Below are 19,084 nucleotides of genomic sequence, written 5' to 3'. Positions count from 1 at the left end.
CAGCCAGGGGTGCCAGTGAAGGGCGGGCTGTGGGCCAGGGCTGGGGTGCGGCCTGGTGGGAGCCAGGGGACCCCGTCCTCGTCCCTCAGATCTCGTCTGGTCGGCGAGGCGGCTGGCTGTGGTGCGGGGCAGCGACACTCCTGCCACCCGCCTTGGCCCTGAGCCCATGGAGCTGAGACCTGCCGCCAGCCAGAAGGAGAACGTGTCCCCCCGGCCTGCGACCCCCCTGAGGCCAGGCAAGAGGCGTGGTGGGTCTGGGCTGGGAGGTGGCAGGAACAGGGTCCCCTCGAGGTCGTGGCCCAGAGCTCCTTTCCCAGACAGGCCCGCCCAGAGCCTCCACAGTTCCCGAGATGAGCCGCATGGGCCAGCTGGGCCAGGACACAGCCTCCCCAGCCTGGGGCCCGAGGGAGGGTCGGGAAGGCAGGGAGGGAGGTCAGGAAGAGGGTGGACCGGAGTAGTCCTGGCTGGGCCCTGGCTGGGCCCTGGCTGAGAAGGGGCTCCCACAGGTAGGTGGGTCCCAGGGGTGGTGGGCTGGGAACCCCCGAGTTCAGGTGCCTGGGGCTTCCTGAAGGCCACAGAGCAGCTGCAGCCACGGGTGGAAGCAGCCCAAGGACAAATTCAGATTCTGATTCACGTGCCAGTTTCTCTGTTCTAGCTGTGTGGCTGTGAGCAAGTGGCTCAACCTCTCTGAGGTTCCTATCTACACACTTTTATGGCCCACAATATACTTGCCTGCCTTCCCAGGCATCGCACCAGCTCCAGGAAGCCCCAGCTCCGTGGAGTGGCCGTGAGGGCTGGGGGCAATCGGAAGGAGGGCTCTGAGCCCCACCCCAGGATCCCCAGATTTTAGCTGTTTGATATGCTGGGTCTTGCTTTCACCTTCAGCTGCTGTCTATCCACCCCCCCCCCCCATCACTTCTTTGCTCAAGCTGGAAATCAGGGATTGTCCTTCCCTCTCCCCTTTGCTTCGCTCCTCTAAGCCTCCACAGCGGATCTGAATCTGCCTTCTCTCCCTGCCCCCCCAGACCTGGTTGTCTGCCCCTCAACAGCCCCCTGTCCCCCAGCCTCCCTCTGCCCTCCTTGCCTCTGACCCTGCCCCATCCCTGCTCCAAGCAGCCAAGCACAGTCAGATCATGTCACTGCTCTTACTCGAGACCCCCAGGCACTGCCCGTTGTCTGCAGCGCTGACACAGACCTCTGCAGTCCCGGCTCCCTCCTGCCTGGGACCCTGTCCCTCCCGGCTCTGAGGCCTGACCCGCCCCACCCGTCCCACCCGAGCACTGAACACTGCCTGCCCCGCCCAGGGCATGACTGTCTCTACTCTCTTTAGAGCAACGGAGACTCCCAAAGAGCCTGGGTGTCGTCCTGGGTAGTGGACCTGGCCAGCGGGTGCCCAGGGGCCGGGCTGAGAGAGGAGAGCCTGCCACCACTCCCTCGCCGAGGGCAGCCCTTCGCCAGGAGCCCTGCCAAGTCCAGACCAACCTGGCCAGCCCTAGGCCCCGCCTGGGCCTTGCCCTGAAGGACACGACCGGCCGGCTGATCAACTCTCGATTCCAGCAGCAGAGCAACCTCCAGCCCCTGGGAGCCCTCCCGCTGTGGGGGGCGCGAGCGTCCGCCGTCCAGCAGAGTAACCTGAGCGCACGGGAGGCCGGCCCGGCCACGTGTGGAAGTCGCGGCAGCCCCCACCCCGGGTCGGAGCCTCAGGAAAGCTTCTGGCCTCACAGGGTGCCCCGGGGAAGCCCCCGACCCCCAGGGCCACAGGCTCAACCATCCTCCACCCTGAAGCCGTCCTGGCTTCTGGCCACAGACACGCCCTGCCCACGCTTCAGGCCCACCCTGCGCTATGCCCCCACTGATGGGCACACACACACACAGCCAGGCCCCAGGTCCTGGGGTGGCCTCGGGAACTGGACCTCCAGGCTCAGGGGGGAACCCCTCACCCTGGACGACCTGGCTGTCCCCGTCAAGAGCCCGGCTCGGGCCCCACCCCAGGCTGCCACCTCCGGGCTGCTGGCCTCCGTGCAGCACCTGGAGCAGGGGGCATCCTGCCTCAGGTGTGGGGGGGCCCAGGAACCGCCAGGCCCTTCGCCGCAGGAGCCCTGGACCAGTGGTGGCCAGGCCCGCCCTGCTGGCCCCCAGTGCATCCAGCCTGTTCTCGCTTTCTGCGACCAGAGAAAGAGACACCCCCGAGGTCTCAGGGGAGCCGGGAGTCTCCCAGAGACACCGGGGGTCCAGGCTGGGCTCTCAGGCTCTCAGGCCAGCAGCAAGCCCGCGTCGCCACCGCAGACCGCTGTGGAGGTGCTGACTGGGGGCTTCCTTGACCCCGTGCGGGGGGTCCTTCCTGCCTACCCCCTAAGGCGAGGGAAGAGGCCTGCATACAGCAGGGGGCAGTTGGGGAGCCCCCTGCTCCCTCAAGAGGTGGGCAGCAGAGAGGCCAGACTGTGGTCCCCCAGGTTCTCCAGGGCAGCCTGGGGTGCCCTCCCCGGGCAGGAAGGAGGGGAGAAGGGCCCGAGGGAGCAGGGCAGCGGGGAGGAAGAGAGACTGATTCCGGTCTGCAGCCTGGCCTCGGTCCAGCCACTAGTGTCCTGCAGGTAGAGGCCAGAGGAGTCTGGGAGCAGGATTTTGGGGGGCTGCAGGGGGCTGCTGCCTCCCCCAGGAATTCTCACTCCAAGTAGCCGGATTGTCAGAAAGGGAGGCCTTGGGGCAGGCTGGGCAGGGGTGTCTGTCCTGCTTGCTTCGGGCCTGAGAGCTGCCTTGTCCTTTTGTTTTCCAAGAACAAAGCCGGAAATCCTGTGAACCTGGAGTCGGAGAGGGCCCGGTGAGGCCACAGCTGGGGCTGGGACGGCTCCTCTCCCTGTCGCCTGGGCGAACGGACTCTAGGGCCTGTTAGCGATCGGCCCTGATGGCAGAGCCACACGGGACTTAAGGGGGAGGGACTTGCACACTGTCCCTGCTGGGGATGACAGGGGCCTCCGGGCCCCCAGGGAAGGGGCGGACAGCAGCTCCTGGGATTTGTCACTGCCAGGCATTCTCCCGCCTCCAGCGCTTTCTTGTCTGAGATTTCCAAGCCATCAATAGAGGGAAGCCCTTTCTGCTGCGCCCTGGGGCTGAGGGGCAGGCCCACCCCCTGACCAGCCCCGTCCATCCCCAGCCGGCAGCTGCTGTCCAGATGTGTCAGGGCGTGGCAGCGCCTGGTGCAGAGGCGGCGGGCGGTGGCCCTGGGCCGCTGGCGGCTGCTGCACAGGGGTCCGCAGGCACTGCGACTCCGGGAGGCCCACCTGGAGGTGGTGTGCGGCCGACACAGGAGGGCCCTTCTGGCCCAGAGCTTCCAGAAGGTCAGGGACCGCGGGGTTGGGTGGAGGGGAGGTGGTGAAACGCTGGTGTGCTCGGGAGGAGGTTCTTCTGGGGCTCGGCTTCTGCCTTCTGAGTGACCCCAGGAGAGCGCACGGCTGTTAGCCGACACCTGCACCAGCTCTGCCTCAGCTCTTATCCTGCCTCCACTGCTGCCTTTCTTTCTTTCACACTTTCTGGCTGTGCGGCTGTGGGCAAGTTACCTAACCTCTCTGTGCCTCAGTCTTGTATGTCTAAAATGGGATAAAAATTGACCATACTCCTCAGGGCTGTTGTGAGGTTACATGAATAAAGGGACTCAGCTCTCTGCCTAGCACATAGCTTGCCCTCTACCCCATTCTGTAAGAGGTGCTGTTTTTCACTAGTGGTTTGCAGGCCAGGCCGGGGAGGGCTCTCCCGTGTTCTTCCCTCCTTGGGAAAGGGGTGCTGTGGGAGGACCCAGCTCCAAGTTCGGTCTCCCAAGGAAAGCCCTGCCCCTGGGGCTCCCTGTCTCCATTCATTCATGCTTTTCCAAGGAGGCAGGGTTGTGTAGTGGTTAAGCCCATAGGCTGTGGAGGCTGATAGAAGTATTTGGCCCCTGGCCCTGGCCCTGCCGGGTGCTCCCTCTCAGGGCACATGTGAGGCTGCAGCCAACGTCCCTCTTCCCCTCCCCTCCCGATCCAGTGGAGGAACCTGGCTCAGCAGCAGAAACAAGGGCAGCCCCACATCCAGGCTGGCCCAGGCCCCCCGCCCTCTGGGGGAGGCCAGCCCCCAGGTCCCTCAGGAAGGAAGCCCGTGGTGGACCCCGCCCAGAGAAGCAGGTAGGGGGGGACACCCCAGGTGGGTCAGTGTGGCTGGGCAGTGCTGGTAGCCTCCCTCCTCGTCCCCCTCCCTCCCCCCCGCCCCGTTCCTCTCCCCAACAAGAGAATGCGGATGCAACCAGCAGACGTGGGCAAAGATTTGTGCAGAAAGATGTCCATCACAGCTTTATTTATCCTTGTAAAAGCTTTGAAACAGCCTCAATGCCCAGTGCATGAGTCAATTCTCATTTAACTACGTGATGACTATTTGGCAACCATTCAGCATGCTATGTATGAAGATTTAAAATTTTCCTCCCCACTCTCTTTTCCTTTATTTTTCTTTTCAATACCTTTAATTTTTGTTTCTCAATCATGACAGTCATGCATGCTTGATTTGAAAACACATCCAATATAGTTGGAAATTTCATCCCCCTCCCCAAGGATCCCCATTCCTGGAAGTATTTTTATGGATATGTGTGTAGAATTTTTTTTAATATATATTTTTTTATTGATTTCAGAGAGGAAGGAAGAGGGAGAGAGAGATAGAAACATCCATGATGAGAGAGAATCATGGATTGGCTGCCTCCTGCAAGTCCCCCACTGGGGATCAAGCCAGCAACCCGGGCATGTGCCCTTGACCGGAATCGAACCTGGGACCTTTCAGTTTGCAGGCCGATGCTCTATCCACTGAGCCAAACCAGCTAGGGCTGTGTGTAGGAAAAATGGTTATGACAATGTTAAATGAAAAAGAAAAAGGAATAAATAGTATCTAAGGTATTTTTTCTATGCACCTAAACAGTGCATAAGAAAAGACCAGAAGGAAAAAGACTAAAATGTTGCACAGTAATGTGAATGGACTTAATACTACTGAACTATCCACTTAAAAATGGTTAAGATGGCCCTCGCCGATTTGGCTCAGTGGATAGAGCGTCAGCCCGAGGACTGAAGCCCGAGGACCCGTCCCAGGTTCGATTCCGGTCAAGGGTACCTGCCTCGGTTGCAGACTCCTCCATGGCCCCTCAGAGCACATGTGGGAGGCAACCAATTGATATGTCTCTCTCACATCGATGTTTCTCTCTGTCTCTCCCCCTCCCTTCTATTCTCTAAAAATATCCTTGGGTGAGGATTAACAACAACAAAAAAACCGTTAAGATGGCAACCCCAACCTCCAAAAAAATAAAATGCAAATAGTGCTTATCTCTGAAACAAAGAGATTAGGTTGGCTATTTTTTTCTTCATTTCCTCAATTTTCCACTACTGTGATGTATTGTTTTTGTTCTTATTTTTTAATTTTAAAAATGTGTTTAAAATAATTATTAAAAAGTATCCATTTAATACATGTTTGTTATGAAAAATCCAAATAGTATGGAAGAGAGTGAAGCCAAAGCAGAGCCCCCTCCCCAAGTCCCTTGTGTGGTCAGGGATACATGCACTGCCTGGAGAGAACAGCAGGTGGCTCAGCGCCCTGTGCTCCTGTGGGCACAGGATCCGCCCCGGGCTGGGGTGGACAGGTTGGACCATGTGCCCTCCCTGGGCCCTGGGCATCAGTTTCTCTCTGGGCAACTTCACTCTCAGTCCAGGGAGCCTGAGGGAGGAGGCAGGAGCCCGGCCAGTTCCATCATGTTCCGGGCCGAGACCAGATGGAGGAGACGGGAGGGTCCAGATCCTGCAGGCCCTGCAACGACTGGCTGGTGAGATGTGGGCGCTGGGAAAGTGGGGCAGACGGAGCTGGGCAGGGCTGAGTCCCCACGCAGGGCAGGGCAGGGGGTCCTGAGTGGACGAGTGTTCCTTGAGCACCTACTCTGGCAACTTCCCAGACACGATCTCATTTGAGCCTCATGGTGACCTCGGCAAGGTATTGTGCCCATTTCACTGATGGGAAGACTGAGGCACAGAGAAATTAAGTGACTAGCTCGAAGGCACACCGTGATATCTGTGTGCCACCGAGGCTGGCACAGGCCCAGCAGAAGCCTGAGCGTTAGGCCTGGAAAGTCCCTTAGACATCATCCTCTCACAGGGGGACAAGCCCAGAGATGAGGAGCCACTGGCCGGAGGCCACACAGGTGTCCCAGGTGTCAGTGGCCCTCCTGGCCCTGGTCCTCCCCTCTGCTCACTCCCGCTCCCACCCCTCCCTTTACAGTCTTCCTCCTGCGGTGCCAGCAGGAGGAGTGGGCCAGGCAGGAGAAGGGGGTCCAGGGAGAGGCCTCCGGGGCCACGCTGAGGACTCAGAGCATGGGGAGGCCCCCCCAGGCCTGGTGCTCTCCTGCCGCAGATACAGCCTGGGTGCCCCGCTTGGTGCCCCAGCATCAGAGAGCCTGGCTCCGCAGGTAGGCGGAAGGGGGAGGGGGGAGGGGGACCCCCTTCCCTGAGGCAGCCGGTGGGATGCAGCTGGGAGGTGCCCTTTGAGTTCCTGCCTCCTCCTTGTCTTGAGAGAAAGATGAGAGAGAAATGAAAGCAGCTGCCATTGACTGAGAGCCTGAGACCTGCTAGAAACCACCCAGGAGCTGGGGGTTCGTTACAAGTAAAGCTGAGTGCCAGTTGTCGGCTGTCCCATGTGGAACCCCTGGCCAGGTGGGGGGACGGACAGGAAATTAGCGGTCACAAGGGGTGTGTGCGAACACCACCCGAGTATAGTGTTGTGAAGGGAAGAAACATGGATCTATGAGTTTTTTTCCTTGTTGTTAACGTTTAAATTATAGAACATTTGTCTTACACACAAGTAAAGAAAATGGGATAATACACCTGTGTATCTCCCAGCTTCGAGAAAATCACCTCCTGAGAAAGCTTGTTTCGGATGTACTCTGACTACGCCCCCCCGCCCCCACATTATCGTGAGGCAAACCCCAACCCTCACACCATTTCACCCCTAACTATTTCCGTAGCATCTCTGAAAGATCAGGACTCTTACACAGCATGACCACAAGGCCATGCTCACACCTGAAAAATGAACAGCAATTCCTTAATCCCAGCAAAGATCTGCTCAGCGTTCGAATTTCCCGTTGTTTTACAAGCATCCATCTTGTTCCAGTTTGTTTGAATCGGGATCTAAATGAGGTCCACATGTTGGAATTGGCCGATAAGTCATTCAAGTCTTTGTGAGCTGTGGGTCCCCTGAACTCTTTTTTCCTTGCAGTTTACCTGCTGAAGAAACCACATAGTCGCCTGTGGTCTGCGTTTTGCTGATTGCATCCGCCTGAGAGCTTTTCCTGTGAGAACATTTAAACCAGTGGTTCTCAACCTTCCTAATGCCGCGACCCTTTAATACAGTTCCTCATGTTGTGGTGACCCCCAACCATAAAATTATTTTCGTTGCTACTTCATAACTGTAATTTTGCTACCGTTATGAATCGTAATGTAAATATCTGTGTTTTCCGATGGTCTTAGGCCCTACAGCAGCGGTTCTCAACCTGTGGGTCACGACACGTTGAGAACCGCTATCAGGGTCGCCTAAGACCATCGGAAAACACAGATATTTACATTACGATTCATTAACAGTAGCAAACTTGCAGTTACGAAGTAGCAACGAAAATAATTTTATGGTTGGGGGTCACCACCACATGAGGAACTGTATTAAAGGGCCGCGGCATTAGAAAGGTTGAGAACCACTGATTTAAACAGAGGGAGCTGACCTCGACCAAGGTCAGCGGAGGTGTGAAGGATGAATGGTTGACTAGGGGAGGGAGAGCAGGTGAGAGCGCCAGGCAGAGGGAACAGCATGTGCAAAGGCCCGTGACAGCAAAGCACAGAAAACTCCAAGAACAGCAGACAAGTTGCAGCCCTGTTAGTATGGGGGTGGGGGGCTGGGGGAATTGGGGGGGTGCGCCGGGGTGGTTTGAGATGAAGTTGGAAAGGTGTGGGGAGCACCTTGCAGGCTTGGGGAGCAGTTGACATTTTATCATACGAGCAAAGGGCTGCCACTGGAGGATTTTAGCAGGAGAATCAAATGATTTGATTTGAGGTTTTTTAAAAATCACTCTGGTTACTGAGTAGGAACTGACTGGAGGGGCCAAGAGTGGGTGAGGGCAGCCAGGTAGGAGGCTGCGGGGGCCATCCAGGCACGGAGAGGTGATGGTGTCAGGTCCTTCCTGCAGCCCCATTTTACAGATGAGAGACTGAGGCCCAGAGAGGTGAAGTCGTGAGTCTGGCACTTGACAGGAGGCAGGAGGTGTGGCCTGTACAACCAGCGCCTGCACTTGCTCTCGGCTCTCCCAGGTGCTTCGGGGCCTGGCAGCGGTCGGTGGGAAGAGGGGCCCAGCCCCGGGAGCGCCTGACTGACCCCCAGCTGGGAGCCCTGAGGATGCGCCTGAACCAGTGGGTGTGGGTGAAGCAGCTCCGGGCTTCGGACGGGGCAAAGGTGACTCAGCTGTCCCTCTGCCGGCAGAAGGTGGGTGAGCAAGGACACGAGGGCTCCTCTTCCCTCCACCCCAGTCCCTTGAGGCCCTTCTGCAGGGGGCCGCGTTGACGTGTGGATTGTTGGAATGGGAGGTGAGGGAATTGGGCCCTTTCTCAGGGTGCAGCCTGGTGGGCCTGGGAGGGTCCAGGAGGGGTCCCGGGAGTGGGTGCGCCCTAGCGGGACCTTGTTCCCGTCGTGAGCTCTCCAGAGACTGTGTTCATCCTCCACCAGGAAGGGATGTGGCCCCCGCTCCCGGGCAGCGCCCGCGGTGAGTGGAACGCACGGCCTCTGTCCCCACCAAAGCCCGACAGGGAAAGATGGGGTCTTTGAGGTGCCTGGAGGCGAGGTTTTGGGGTGTGAGAGGGTGAAGTGCCCATGAGTGGGGAGGTCTTAGGGGAGGGCCTGAGGCAGCAGCCATCAATGACTTTGGGCAGAGGGAGGTCACGGGGGACATGGCTGATGTGTCTCTTGACCGCTTGCTTCTCAGGGAACGTGGACCTGGGCAGCTCAGCCCCCGGAGGGGCCGTATCCCATGGCCTGAGGTGGGTGGCCCAGGCCCGGGGGCTGCCCCAGGAGCGAGGCCAGGGCTCCCCGCAGAAAGCCTGCCCACGACGGGCCCTCCTCGGGGCGCTGCTGCTCTGGCGGGCGAGGCTCTCCCGGCGCCTGCGGGCTGAGTAGGTGTCCACGGGCTTGTGGCTTGGGCGTGGGCCTGGGGCAGGGGTGGGCACATGAGCGGTGCTCTTCCCAGGGGCTCCAGCAGGGGGCCTGGCACACGGGGGTACCCAGCAGGTGTGGGGCAGGGGAGGTCGCCCAGGGACACTGAGACAGTGATTGAGCAGAGAGCTGTGGGGACAGACACAGAGTCCTTCCGAGGTGGCTGGAACCTGATGGGGAAGTTGGTCTACAGCTCCTCTCCCTCTCCAACATCCAGAATCGCCTCTCCCCCAGCTCCCAGCTCAGCGGGAGCCTCCTGGGGCGGGAATTGTATCTGTCTCCCGCACCGCGCAGGGGCCCAGCCTGCGGAGGGCACGGGATAAATACTGTAAATGAATACGTGAAAGAGGTCTTACCCCCCTGTTCCAATGTGCCTCATTATACAGCTAGGGCAGTGGTCGGCAAACTCATTAGTCAGCAGAGCCAAATATCTACAGTACAACGATTGAAATTTCTTTTGAGAGCCAAATATTTTAAACCTAAACTTCTTCTAATGCCACTTCTTCAAAATAGACTCGACCTGGCATGGTATTTTGTGGAAGAGCCACACTCAAGGGGCCAAAAAGCCGCATGTGGCTCACGAGCCGGGGTTTGCCAACTACTGAGCTAGGGAAACAGAAGCTCAGAGGGCCGAGCAGCTTGCTTTAAGTCACACTGTGAACCAGGAGCAAGAAGGCGGATTCAGAGCCCAGGCTGATGGTTTTGTGTGAGGGGAGGGGAGGGGAGGAGCCAGCTTCCTGCACGCACAGGACATCAGGTGGATGTAAGCCAGCGGTTGCAGGGTTAAGAATTCTGTCTTTGAGAGCCAAGCACCTGGCATCCATCAGTCCCACACCGATTGGTCCACTCGGACCCTCAGTCTCTTTTAATGCACCCCTAGAACTCCAGGGAATCTGTTCACCACAACCCCTCAGCACGTAGCCCTTCTACGCCCAGCCATCCTGTGCCTCTGGGCATCGGCAGAGCCGGCCTCCCCCTGGGGCACACCTTTGTGCCCGCGGGCCCGAGATGAGTGTTTGGGTCCCAGGTCTGCTGCTCTTTGGGGTTTGAGGAAATGCCTTCCCCCAGGCCTCAGCGGCCCTATCTTCAGTACCGAGTGGAAGCAGAAGTACTAGTGTGGTTATGCCTGTGGCCTCTTGAGGCTGGGCTCCCTGGACCTGGGCCCAGTCCCATCCCTCGCCCGCTGCATGGCCCCCACCCACCCCTAAGGACCAGCCAGGTGACCCGCACAGGTGGGGCGGGGGTCTTGGTTTTAGCTGCTCAGGAGCGTCCCCTGGGGACTTAGGAAAAGTCAGGAAGCCCGGGCGGCACCAGGCCAGTGGATCGGGATCTCTGGCTGGGGGGGGCCCCCGGGCATCCGTGTTTCTGAGAGCCCAGCGGTCCAGTGTGTGGCTGGTTTGGGAGGCGGGGGGTGCACGGGGCAGTACCTTCCAGCTTGGCTCTTTCCAGGGGCCCGGCTGGGGTCGCCCCTGCTTAGCAGCCACTCCGGCTAGGGGATGAGGCTGGGGCCCTGGAACTCATCTGCCCCTTGCGATAGCTCCTTCTCCCAGGACGGGCAGCGGCAGATGCTAAGGCGCATCCTGAGGGCGTGGCGCTGGAGGGTGTGGGGACCAGGCAACCGGTCAGACAGGGCCAGGACCACCTCGGCCTCAGGACTGCTGGGCAGCACCCCCCAAAGCCCACGGGAGAAGGTGAGCGGCAGGCGCTGGGATGAGCCAGGGCGGGTGGGGGACACGTGGGAGGAGAGGGTGGGGATGGGCAGGGGCCGGACACCCAGGCGTCCACATCCCCTCCCCCAGGCGTCCAGGGCCCCCGCCCTCCCGGAGACACTGTGGCTGAGCTTTCTGCGGGCAGCTGGGCGGCGGCAGCAGGCGCGGTGCCTTCTGCTCTGGCAGGCGCGGGCTCAGCAGTCCCGGGGTGCGGCACGGTGGCACCGGCACACCCTTCAGAGGCGGTAGGGACCCTGCCCCAGGCTGGCGAGCCAGGCCCCCCACTACTCTCTGAATTTACTGTTTCCTGAGGCCCCTCCCTACCCTGTCCTTGGCCTTCACAGCAGCCCCCCTCTTGGGGTCTTCATCCCAGAGGGTACCCCTCACATGTCCCAGTCTCAGATCCTCTCAACTCCTCCTGCCCTCCTACCCTGCCCCTGCCCTGCTGAGAGGTGTATGCGGAGGGGGGGTGGGGGGTGGGGAGCACTCATCAGGGCTATGATTTCAGAGATTTCACAGCTGTGGCTCATTCATTCATTCATTCATTCATTCTAGCACGTGCTTAAGAGTTAGTCTGCCTGGGTTCTAATCCCTCACTGGCTGTGTGATCTTGGGCAATTTGCTTAACCTCTCTGTGCCTCCATCTCCCCATTTGTAGGGGGGTAATAATAGTACTCCCTTCAATGGCATCAAGGAGGTAGGGCACATGCCCCCCCAGCACAGTGCCTGGCACAGAGCAAGCACTCCATTCCTAGCAAGGTTTAGCACTAGAGGTTGGTACAGACCTGGCATTGGAGGTCTGGGGTCCCCTCTTGTCCCCATCACCTGTCATTGTGACCCTCGAAGGAGCAGTCCTCCAGCCCCCAGCAACGACTCTCCCCCAAGATGGTTTCAGGGAGAAGAGTCGCCCCAAGCCCCTCCTGCTGCTGCGGGAAGAGTGGGCGGGGCGGGCCCCCAGTGGCAGTGACCACCCTCAGGGTGGACACTCCTTTCCCAGCGTCCTCCTCGGCTGGAGCCACTGGTCAATGGCCCATGGGGCCCAGAGGAAGCTGGCCGCCCGCCGGGCCTGGGATCGGAGCTGCAGGGCCGCGCTGGGCCTGTGGCGGCGGCGGCTGGTGCAGTGGCAGGAGGCAGAGCGGTGGGCCCAGGAGCGGGGCCGGGGCCGGATGCGGGACGCCCTGCAGCTCTGGCGCTGCTCCTGGCAGAGTGCGTGGGGGACTGGGACGGCCCCGAGGGTGAAGGAGGGAGGGCCGGGGCCCACCAGGGAGACCCGGGCGTCCCTATCCTCCAGCACAGAGTCCAACAGGGGCACCCCACAGGGCACGCCCAGGACCCGGGGGCGTGGACCCTGGTCCCAGGTTCATGTCCCCACTTCCATTCCCTGGCTGTTGTGGACTTTAAACAAGCGACTTAAGCGGAGTCTCGGCTTCCTTACCTGTAAAATGGGGGTGACAGCAGTAGCACCTCATGGGGGGGGGGGTTGTGGGGGGACTGTGAGACAGCCCACCGATGGGCTTGGCTCAGGACCCAGCTCCTAGTGGGGCTCTTGTTCATCTTCAGCCTTGTCACCCTCACCTGGCTTCCAGGAGGCATGGCCCCCTCCGAGCCCAGCACAGGAGACGGGGGTCACCAGGTGTTTTAGAGGCGTCCCCCCACACCGATACCGCGTACCGATGTGGCGGGCGGTGGGGACTGGGTTGTTCTGGAAAACTCAGTCTGTCCACAGGAGACAGTCGCTTCTCCAGCCCCATTGTCCTCGCCCAGGAAGGCTGGCCCAGTGCTGTAGACCTCGTTGTTTAAAGAAAAGCTGGGAATCTAGATTTTCATGACATTCTCAGGATTCCTAAGCATCACCAAGAAATTTTTTAAAAAACAAACAACTCCCTGAGTTGGGTTGGCTTGGTCAGCAGTAGGACACCTGTCACCAAAGTATTTCAACCCAGACAGCTAGGGTGGCCTCCTCTGCTCCCACTTGGGTAGAGGGCAGAGGGCTGGCTAAGCAGGGCCCACGGTCACCCAGAGCTCGGGGATGAGGCCAGAGTGAGCACCCAGGGCCCAGGGGCGAGGCCAGGGTGAGCACCCAGAACCCGGGGAGAGGCCAGGGTGAGCACCCAGGGTCCAGGGGCGAGGCCAGGGTGAGCACCCAGGGCCCAGGGGCGAGGCCAGGGTGAGCACCCAGGGCCCAGGGGCGAGGCCAGGGTGAGCACCCAGGGCCACCTCAGCATCCCTCTGGCCACAGGGCAGCAGAGCCTGCGTGACCGGTACCAGGGGTGGGCGCAGCTGCACCGGCAGGGCCTGCGCAGGGCCGCGTTCCAGAGCTGGCAGCAGGCGGCAGCTCATCAGAGACACAGGATGGCCAGGCCAGAGCGGCTCGCATTGCAGAGGTGGGTGGGCCTGGCAGAGGGTCATCCCCACCCCGGGAGGAGCAGGGAGAGAGCCCAGGGGGTGGGAGGCTGGGTTGCCCCTGCAGCTCTAGGGGAGTCCAGGCTGGAGGCCTGGGACCTGGGAAAGACGGGGGGGGGGGGGGGGGGGCGGGGGAGGGAGACCCCAGCCTGGAGCCGTAGAGCCGTGACCACCAGCCTTCATTACCAGCTTTGTGCGGGAGGCGGGGCGGGCAGGCCCCTCATCCCATGTCTCCTCGCCCTCCTGGCTGGGTGGGTCCTTTGGTTCAGAGGTCACGGCTGAGATGGAGAGATGAGCTCCTCGGACATCCACCACCATCGGTGTCCCCGCACCGCGTGTTTGGGGGGTCAGCACAGGGGGACTCTGTACACAGGGGCCAAAAAGAGGGGCTGGCATCCTAAATAGAGATGCTGTAGTAAAACACGCACGTGGTGCATGAATGCCATTGAAGAGCAGAGGGCACAGGCGATGCCCGCGGGGCAGTGACAAACTCCCCATTGCTCAGTGTCCCCCCGGCCAGTAACACAGGCTGCAGGGCGCTGGCCCCGTGCTTTCGCATCTGAGGGCCGTGCCCGTGTTTCAGGCCCCTCAGAGTGGGGAACCGTGCTCCCCTCACTGACCCCCTGCCCCAGAGCGGGCTTGTGAGGGGAGGCAGGGGTGGCTGTCTCAGGGGATCTGGGACTTGAACCACAGCTGCTGGGCTCCCTCAGACTCCTGGCAGCATCTACCCTGCCTCACCCCCCTCCTCGCCCCGAGTGTGTGCGCCCCAAGGCCCCAAATGTGACAGCAGCGGGGCCTTCCTGCTCCTGTTTTGCAGCCATTTCCAGGCCTGGTGCGGGTCTGCGAGGGACGCGGGCATGCTCCGGGCCTGGTGTCGAGCCTTCCGGGCCGGCCTGAGAAGACGGGCACTGGGAGCCGCATTTGCCACGTGGCAGGAAGCCCGCGGGGCCGCAGCCCGGGTGCGGGAGCATCGCGTGGCCCGGGCCTGCATCGCTCTCTGGAGAAGCCACGTGCAGGGGGGCCGGGCGGACAGGCAGCTGAGGAGGGCCCGCGCCCAGCAGGCCTTCATGGCGTGGCGAGTGGCCCTGGGCCAGCGCTGTGAGGCCGGCCAGCGGGCAGAAGACAGAGCTCGGGCCCGGACCCAGCTGGCCCTGTGCTGGGCTCTGTGGGTGCAGGAGTCCCGCCTACACCGGCGCGGCCGAGCCCACGCTGCCCGGAAGCTGAGCGCCAGGTGGATGCCCAGGGCCCTTCCAGCGGGGCCTGGAGTTGGTTTGGGGCAGGGGAGAGGGTGTTTGGTGGCTGGTGCCAGGGCTTGGGAGGCTGGGGCTGCCAGGGAGAGGCGATCCTGGTCACTGCAGCTCGTCCTGGGCCAGAGCCCAGCCCTGCACTCCCCGGCTGTGTGACCCTTCTTGGGCAAGTCTGACCTTAAAGGTCAGAGAAAGATAACAGAACTGCTCTGCAGGGTGGCCAGGAGGTTAGAGATAACGAATGTAAACATCCAGCGCAGGGCCAGACACCACATAGCAGGTGCTCCGTGAACCCGGTTCTTGTGAGGACAGGGGAGGCAGAGTGACTGGCAGGGCTGTCCTTCCTCTGAGCAGGATGCTTGTCCCCGTTGTGTGATATTCTGCTGCTCTCTGTGCCCATTAAACCTGTTCGCTCCAGCAGAGCGGGGGGAGGGGAGGAGCAGGGCTCGGGGCTTTGCCTGGAGGTCCCCTACCATAGGCACTGGCCAGGGCTGGGAGGGGAGGCTCCCTAAGCTGTCATAAAGCCTGGAGCTGATGGCCCTCGGTATGGGCTCCTTCCTTTCCCCCCAGGGTCCTAGAGGCCTGGGCCCAATCTGCCGCCCAGGGTCGTGTCCAGCGGGTCGCCCTCACCCAGTTCCAGCTGGTTGGGCACAGGCAGCTCCTGCGGACCCAGTGGCGGACAGAGCTGCTCAGAGTGTGGCGGGAACCTCGGATGGAGGCCCAGGAGACTAGCACAGCCCTTCCCAGGCCCAGGGCCGACCTCACGCACTGGCATGGGCTGGCCGGCAGAGGGCGCCTCCTGGCGCTTAAGGACACTGCAGCCCCATGGAAGCAGGTGAGGTGGGGCCCAGGTAAAATAGGAGGTTCAAAATGACCAGAAGGCCAGTGGCTTCAGAATCGGCTGTTTCAGCCCCTGGTGGCACGCATGGCTGGATGCTTCCCCAGGGCCAGCAGCCTTGTTTGTGGACACCGCCCTCCCCAGCCCTTAGCCAGCCTCCTGGCTCTGGAAGCCAACCCCGGTCCATCAGCAAACATCTCCTGGGCACCTGCTGAGTGCCAGCCCAGCTCAGGCCTGCTGCAAAGATGAATGCTGGGTCACAGTCTCTTAGGCACCCAGGGTCAATGTATGTCGTGGTGCAGTGTAGCATCAAGACAGAGATATGGGCACAGTAGCAATTCTTTGTCGTTCTTTTTCTTATTGAAAAATGAGACATGCTCATTACAGAAAAATCAGAAAATATAAACGAGAAAGTTTTCTTTCATGATACTCTCTGCCCAAAGACAACTGCCAGACGTTCTCCAATCAGAAGCAGTTAGCTCTGAGACGAGCAAATGGTGGCCAAAGCTTGAGGGCCTGCAGGCGGGAAGAGGCTGCCGTGAGAGCCGGGCACAGAAGTGGCGCCGTGTGGCGTCCAGGGCTGTGTCATTGCGGGACGCACAGCCCAGAGTTACCAGCAAGGCCACAGTGCCCTGCAGATGAACTGGCAGCACCAGGAATCCGGTGTCAGAATGCCGGGAAGGAGCTGACAGACTTGAGAGAGTCTGAGAGGAAAGGCCACGTGGTTTTTTAATGGGATGGAAAGGAACTGGCGTTGGTTATTTGCAGAATCCACATCCTCTATGTGGGGCCGTGGCCACAGCAGATTCTGGGGGCTCAAGGTATTTTATTTCTAGTTCTGTGCTCCAGACAATTCTATTTTCAGAGTACGTTTATAAACACGTTCATCCGTTCCTGCCAGCAAAGGCAGGCGGGCACCCACTTACCGGTGGAGAAACGGAGGCTGGTAGAAGCTAGAAGTCAGTGCTGGGAATGGTAACGGGGTGCTGAATTCCAGGACCCTCCTTTCTACCACATGCACACACACGCCCAGGCAACCCTCACCTAACCAGAGGAGCGGGTGTTACCCAACTCCTGGTGGCACTGAGCCCCTGAGCGAGCCTGGGGTCTGAGGAACAGTAGCTGGGGGCCGAGGCTCTGAGTCAGCCCACTCCTGAGAGGGGTGGCCTCAGGCAAGCGACTTCACTTCGTCAACTTTAAGTGGGAGAGGAACACCCGCCTCCCAGGCTGGACCTGGCGCAGGTAAGCTCTCACCTGTGGTAGCGATCATTGATCCACCCCGCTGCCTGCGCCTCCAGCCACATGGAGGACAGGGGAAGAGGCAGTGGTGTGTGCTGATGCCCATACTGCGCTTGGGCACCTTCTCCGTCTCCTCCGGGAGCCGCAGGGTTCGCGGGAGAATGTGCAGTCCCATGAGCGAGCCCACGTGTGCTCACACAAGAAGGAGGCCCCATTATTGGGTCAGAGGCGGGAGAGGCATCCCCTCAGGCCAGCGGGGCCCAGCCCATTGGGTTCAGGTTTTCCTCTCTGGCTGTTCTTAGACCCGCAGCTGCAGGCCACAGGGCCCGGGGCCCGGGCTGCCCAGCCCCGCACAACATCGCAGCCTCGGTGGGCAGAGGAAGCGGAGAGAAACGTCCTGGGCTCAGAGTAAGGAGACCTGCCCCTGTGGAAGGACGATGTACAAAGCGCAGGGGTGACCGTCACCGGCCCTTAAGGGCCCGGAATGAGCTCCGAGCTCCTTGGCAAATCCATTGTATGTATTTACCTGTATGTCCACCATCCATTTCCCCTTCAGCAATGTCTCAGCCATTTTCAGGAAACAGTGCATCTGCCCTGCCTGCCCCACCTGTCATTTCCCTTGGCAGCAGCCCGGGGCCTGGAGGCGTGGGTGGACTGGGGCACACGCTTCACTAACCCCTTTTGTCGCTCACCCCTGTTCGTGTGCTCAACCTCTAGGGGTGGGCTACGGGGGAGTCTGCCTCCTGTTAGCCTTTTCTGCCTCCATTCCCCTTTCCAGGCGACAGTGCCGCCCAGCTCGGGATGCAGTGGCCTGGCCCCAGGGCCCAGGGCCGGCCCCCTCCAGGACCAGGAGGGGACTGCAGCTCTGAAGGCCAGGGACACAAGAGGTGGCTGGGGTGAGCAACTGCCTGGAGAAGTGGGGCGGGAGGGGGCGCAGGGCGGAGGGGCTTGCCTGAGCTGTGGCCAGGGCTGGGGCTCTCTGGCCAGCGCTCACCCCCGCAGGCTCCTGGAGGAGCTGGCCCGGGCCCGCGGCTCAGCCCTTTCTCCTGGCCGTCAAGGGGTCATGATGCTCTTGACCGTCAGTCGGGATGCACACAGGGCCTCTCTCCCCAGGAGGAAGTACCTGCGACGCTGGCACCTTGAGGCACTGCTCCGCCGGCTCCAGGGCTCCCAGCAGGCCCGGCGCCTGGCAGGGACATGGCAATGCTGGGTGGATGCTCAGGGGGCAGAGGAGCTGGCGAGGTCGCTGGTGAGTGGTGAGTGGGGAGGGGCCCTCCCCAGCCACACCAGTCCCTCATGCTATTCTCAACCCTAACCCCTAGATGAAGTCTTTTCAAAGTACGGCCTTTGGACCTACTCAGTCTGAAACCTGGGACAGGCCCAGGAATCTGCATTGTTCATACCCCTCCGATGGCACCCTCGTCCTGGTGCCCAGAGGGGCTGGGGGCCACGGCGAGCACAGGGCCCGAGGCAGCAGTCAGCCAGTTTGGGGCCTCACCCTGTCCCCACAGCTCAGGCAGTGGCAACTGAGATGGGTCTGGCGCACGTGGCGGCGGCGGGTCGTGCAGCTGCAGGTGGCTCGGCGATTACAGCGACGAGCTGAGGGCTGGGTCCTTTCTCAGGTACAGATGGGGCAGCCCAGCCCCCAGCAGGCCCTTCCAAAACCAGCGCCTCTGAGCTGCAGGGCCTCCCTGCGGGCCACCCAGGGCGCCTTCACTTGCGGGGGAGGGTCGGTTTGGGTAGAGAAACTAGCTTGGATCTGGAGCCCTTGATGTAGCTGGCAGCCCTGTGCTCAGCCCGGTCCTGCCTGGCACGCAGACCGGGAACAAGCTTGGCCTGCGGCACAGCTGCCCTCACTTGGCCGCAAAAGGCGTTGTCCCTTCCCGTCCTTTTCAGTGTGTGCTCTGGGCATAGCTCCCCAGGTCACAGGTCAGCTCTATTCTGAGCCTCTGCATTTGGCCGGGGGCAGGGTTGGCTGCCCGCCCGCCTAGGGCAGAGGGAGGGACTTCTATTCCCCAAGGGACCGAAGGAGCTGGGCACAAACAGCACAGGCCGGGAGGGAGCTGGAGAACCTCTCCTCCCCCTCCCTGTTCCAGGCCTTTGAGAAGTGGCACCAGAATCTGGCAGCCAGGGCCCTGAGGAGGGGCCGCCAGCAGCTCGAGACCCCAGAGTAAGGTGGGCATGGAGCCCAGGGGGCACCCCGTGTGTGGCGGACTCGAGGTGGAGCAGGGGCCCGCTGCAGCTGGGACTTGTTGCCGGAAAGAAAATCAGAATGGAGCCCAGCCTTCCCAGGAGGAACTGCGCCCCTCCCCCTGCCAGGGAGTGCAGACTGGAGGCCACAGGGCGCTCAGCCCACCGAAGGGTCTTGGGAGCTTTGAATGACAATAAACTGCCCTCCTTGGTCTCAGCTG

At 61.1% G+C, this 19,084-nt stretch overlaps 1 protein-coding gene across 1 annotated transcript; it reads left to right on the top strand.

The window, feature by feature from the left end:
• Positions 1-43: 43 nt before the first annotated feature.
• LOC307103543 (uncharacterized protein C1orf167) lies at positions 44-19,055 on the top strand (the record flags this gene model as incomplete). Its single annotated transcript, XM_079777887.1, is given in 20 exon segments — positions 44-248; positions 1,331-2,054; positions 3,152-3,335; positions 4,015-4,151; positions 5,706-5,821; positions 6,271-6,457; positions 8,343-8,514; positions 8,755-8,791; positions 9,011-9,197; positions 10,775-10,928; positions 11,037-11,191; positions 11,944-12,152; positions 13,186-13,330; positions 14,167-14,580; positions 15,167-15,447; positions 17,452-17,569; positions 17,676-17,922; positions 18,185-18,295; positions 18,665-18,819; positions 18,821-19,055. Coding segments are annotated over 20 exon segments (4,050 nt in total). The 5' UTR covers positions 44-166.
• Between the last annotated feature and the right edge of the window lie 29 nt (positions 19,056-19,084).

The sequence above is a fragment of the Cnephaeus nilssonii genome (genome assembly GCF_951640355.1).
Source record: "Cnephaeus nilssonii genome assembly, chromosome: 7".
NCBI classification, from domain to species: Eukaryota; Metazoa; Chordata; class Mammalia; order Chiroptera; family Vespertilionidae; genus Cnephaeus; species Cnephaeus nilssonii.
This window is presented reverse-complemented; position numbering and strand designations above follow the sequence as displayed.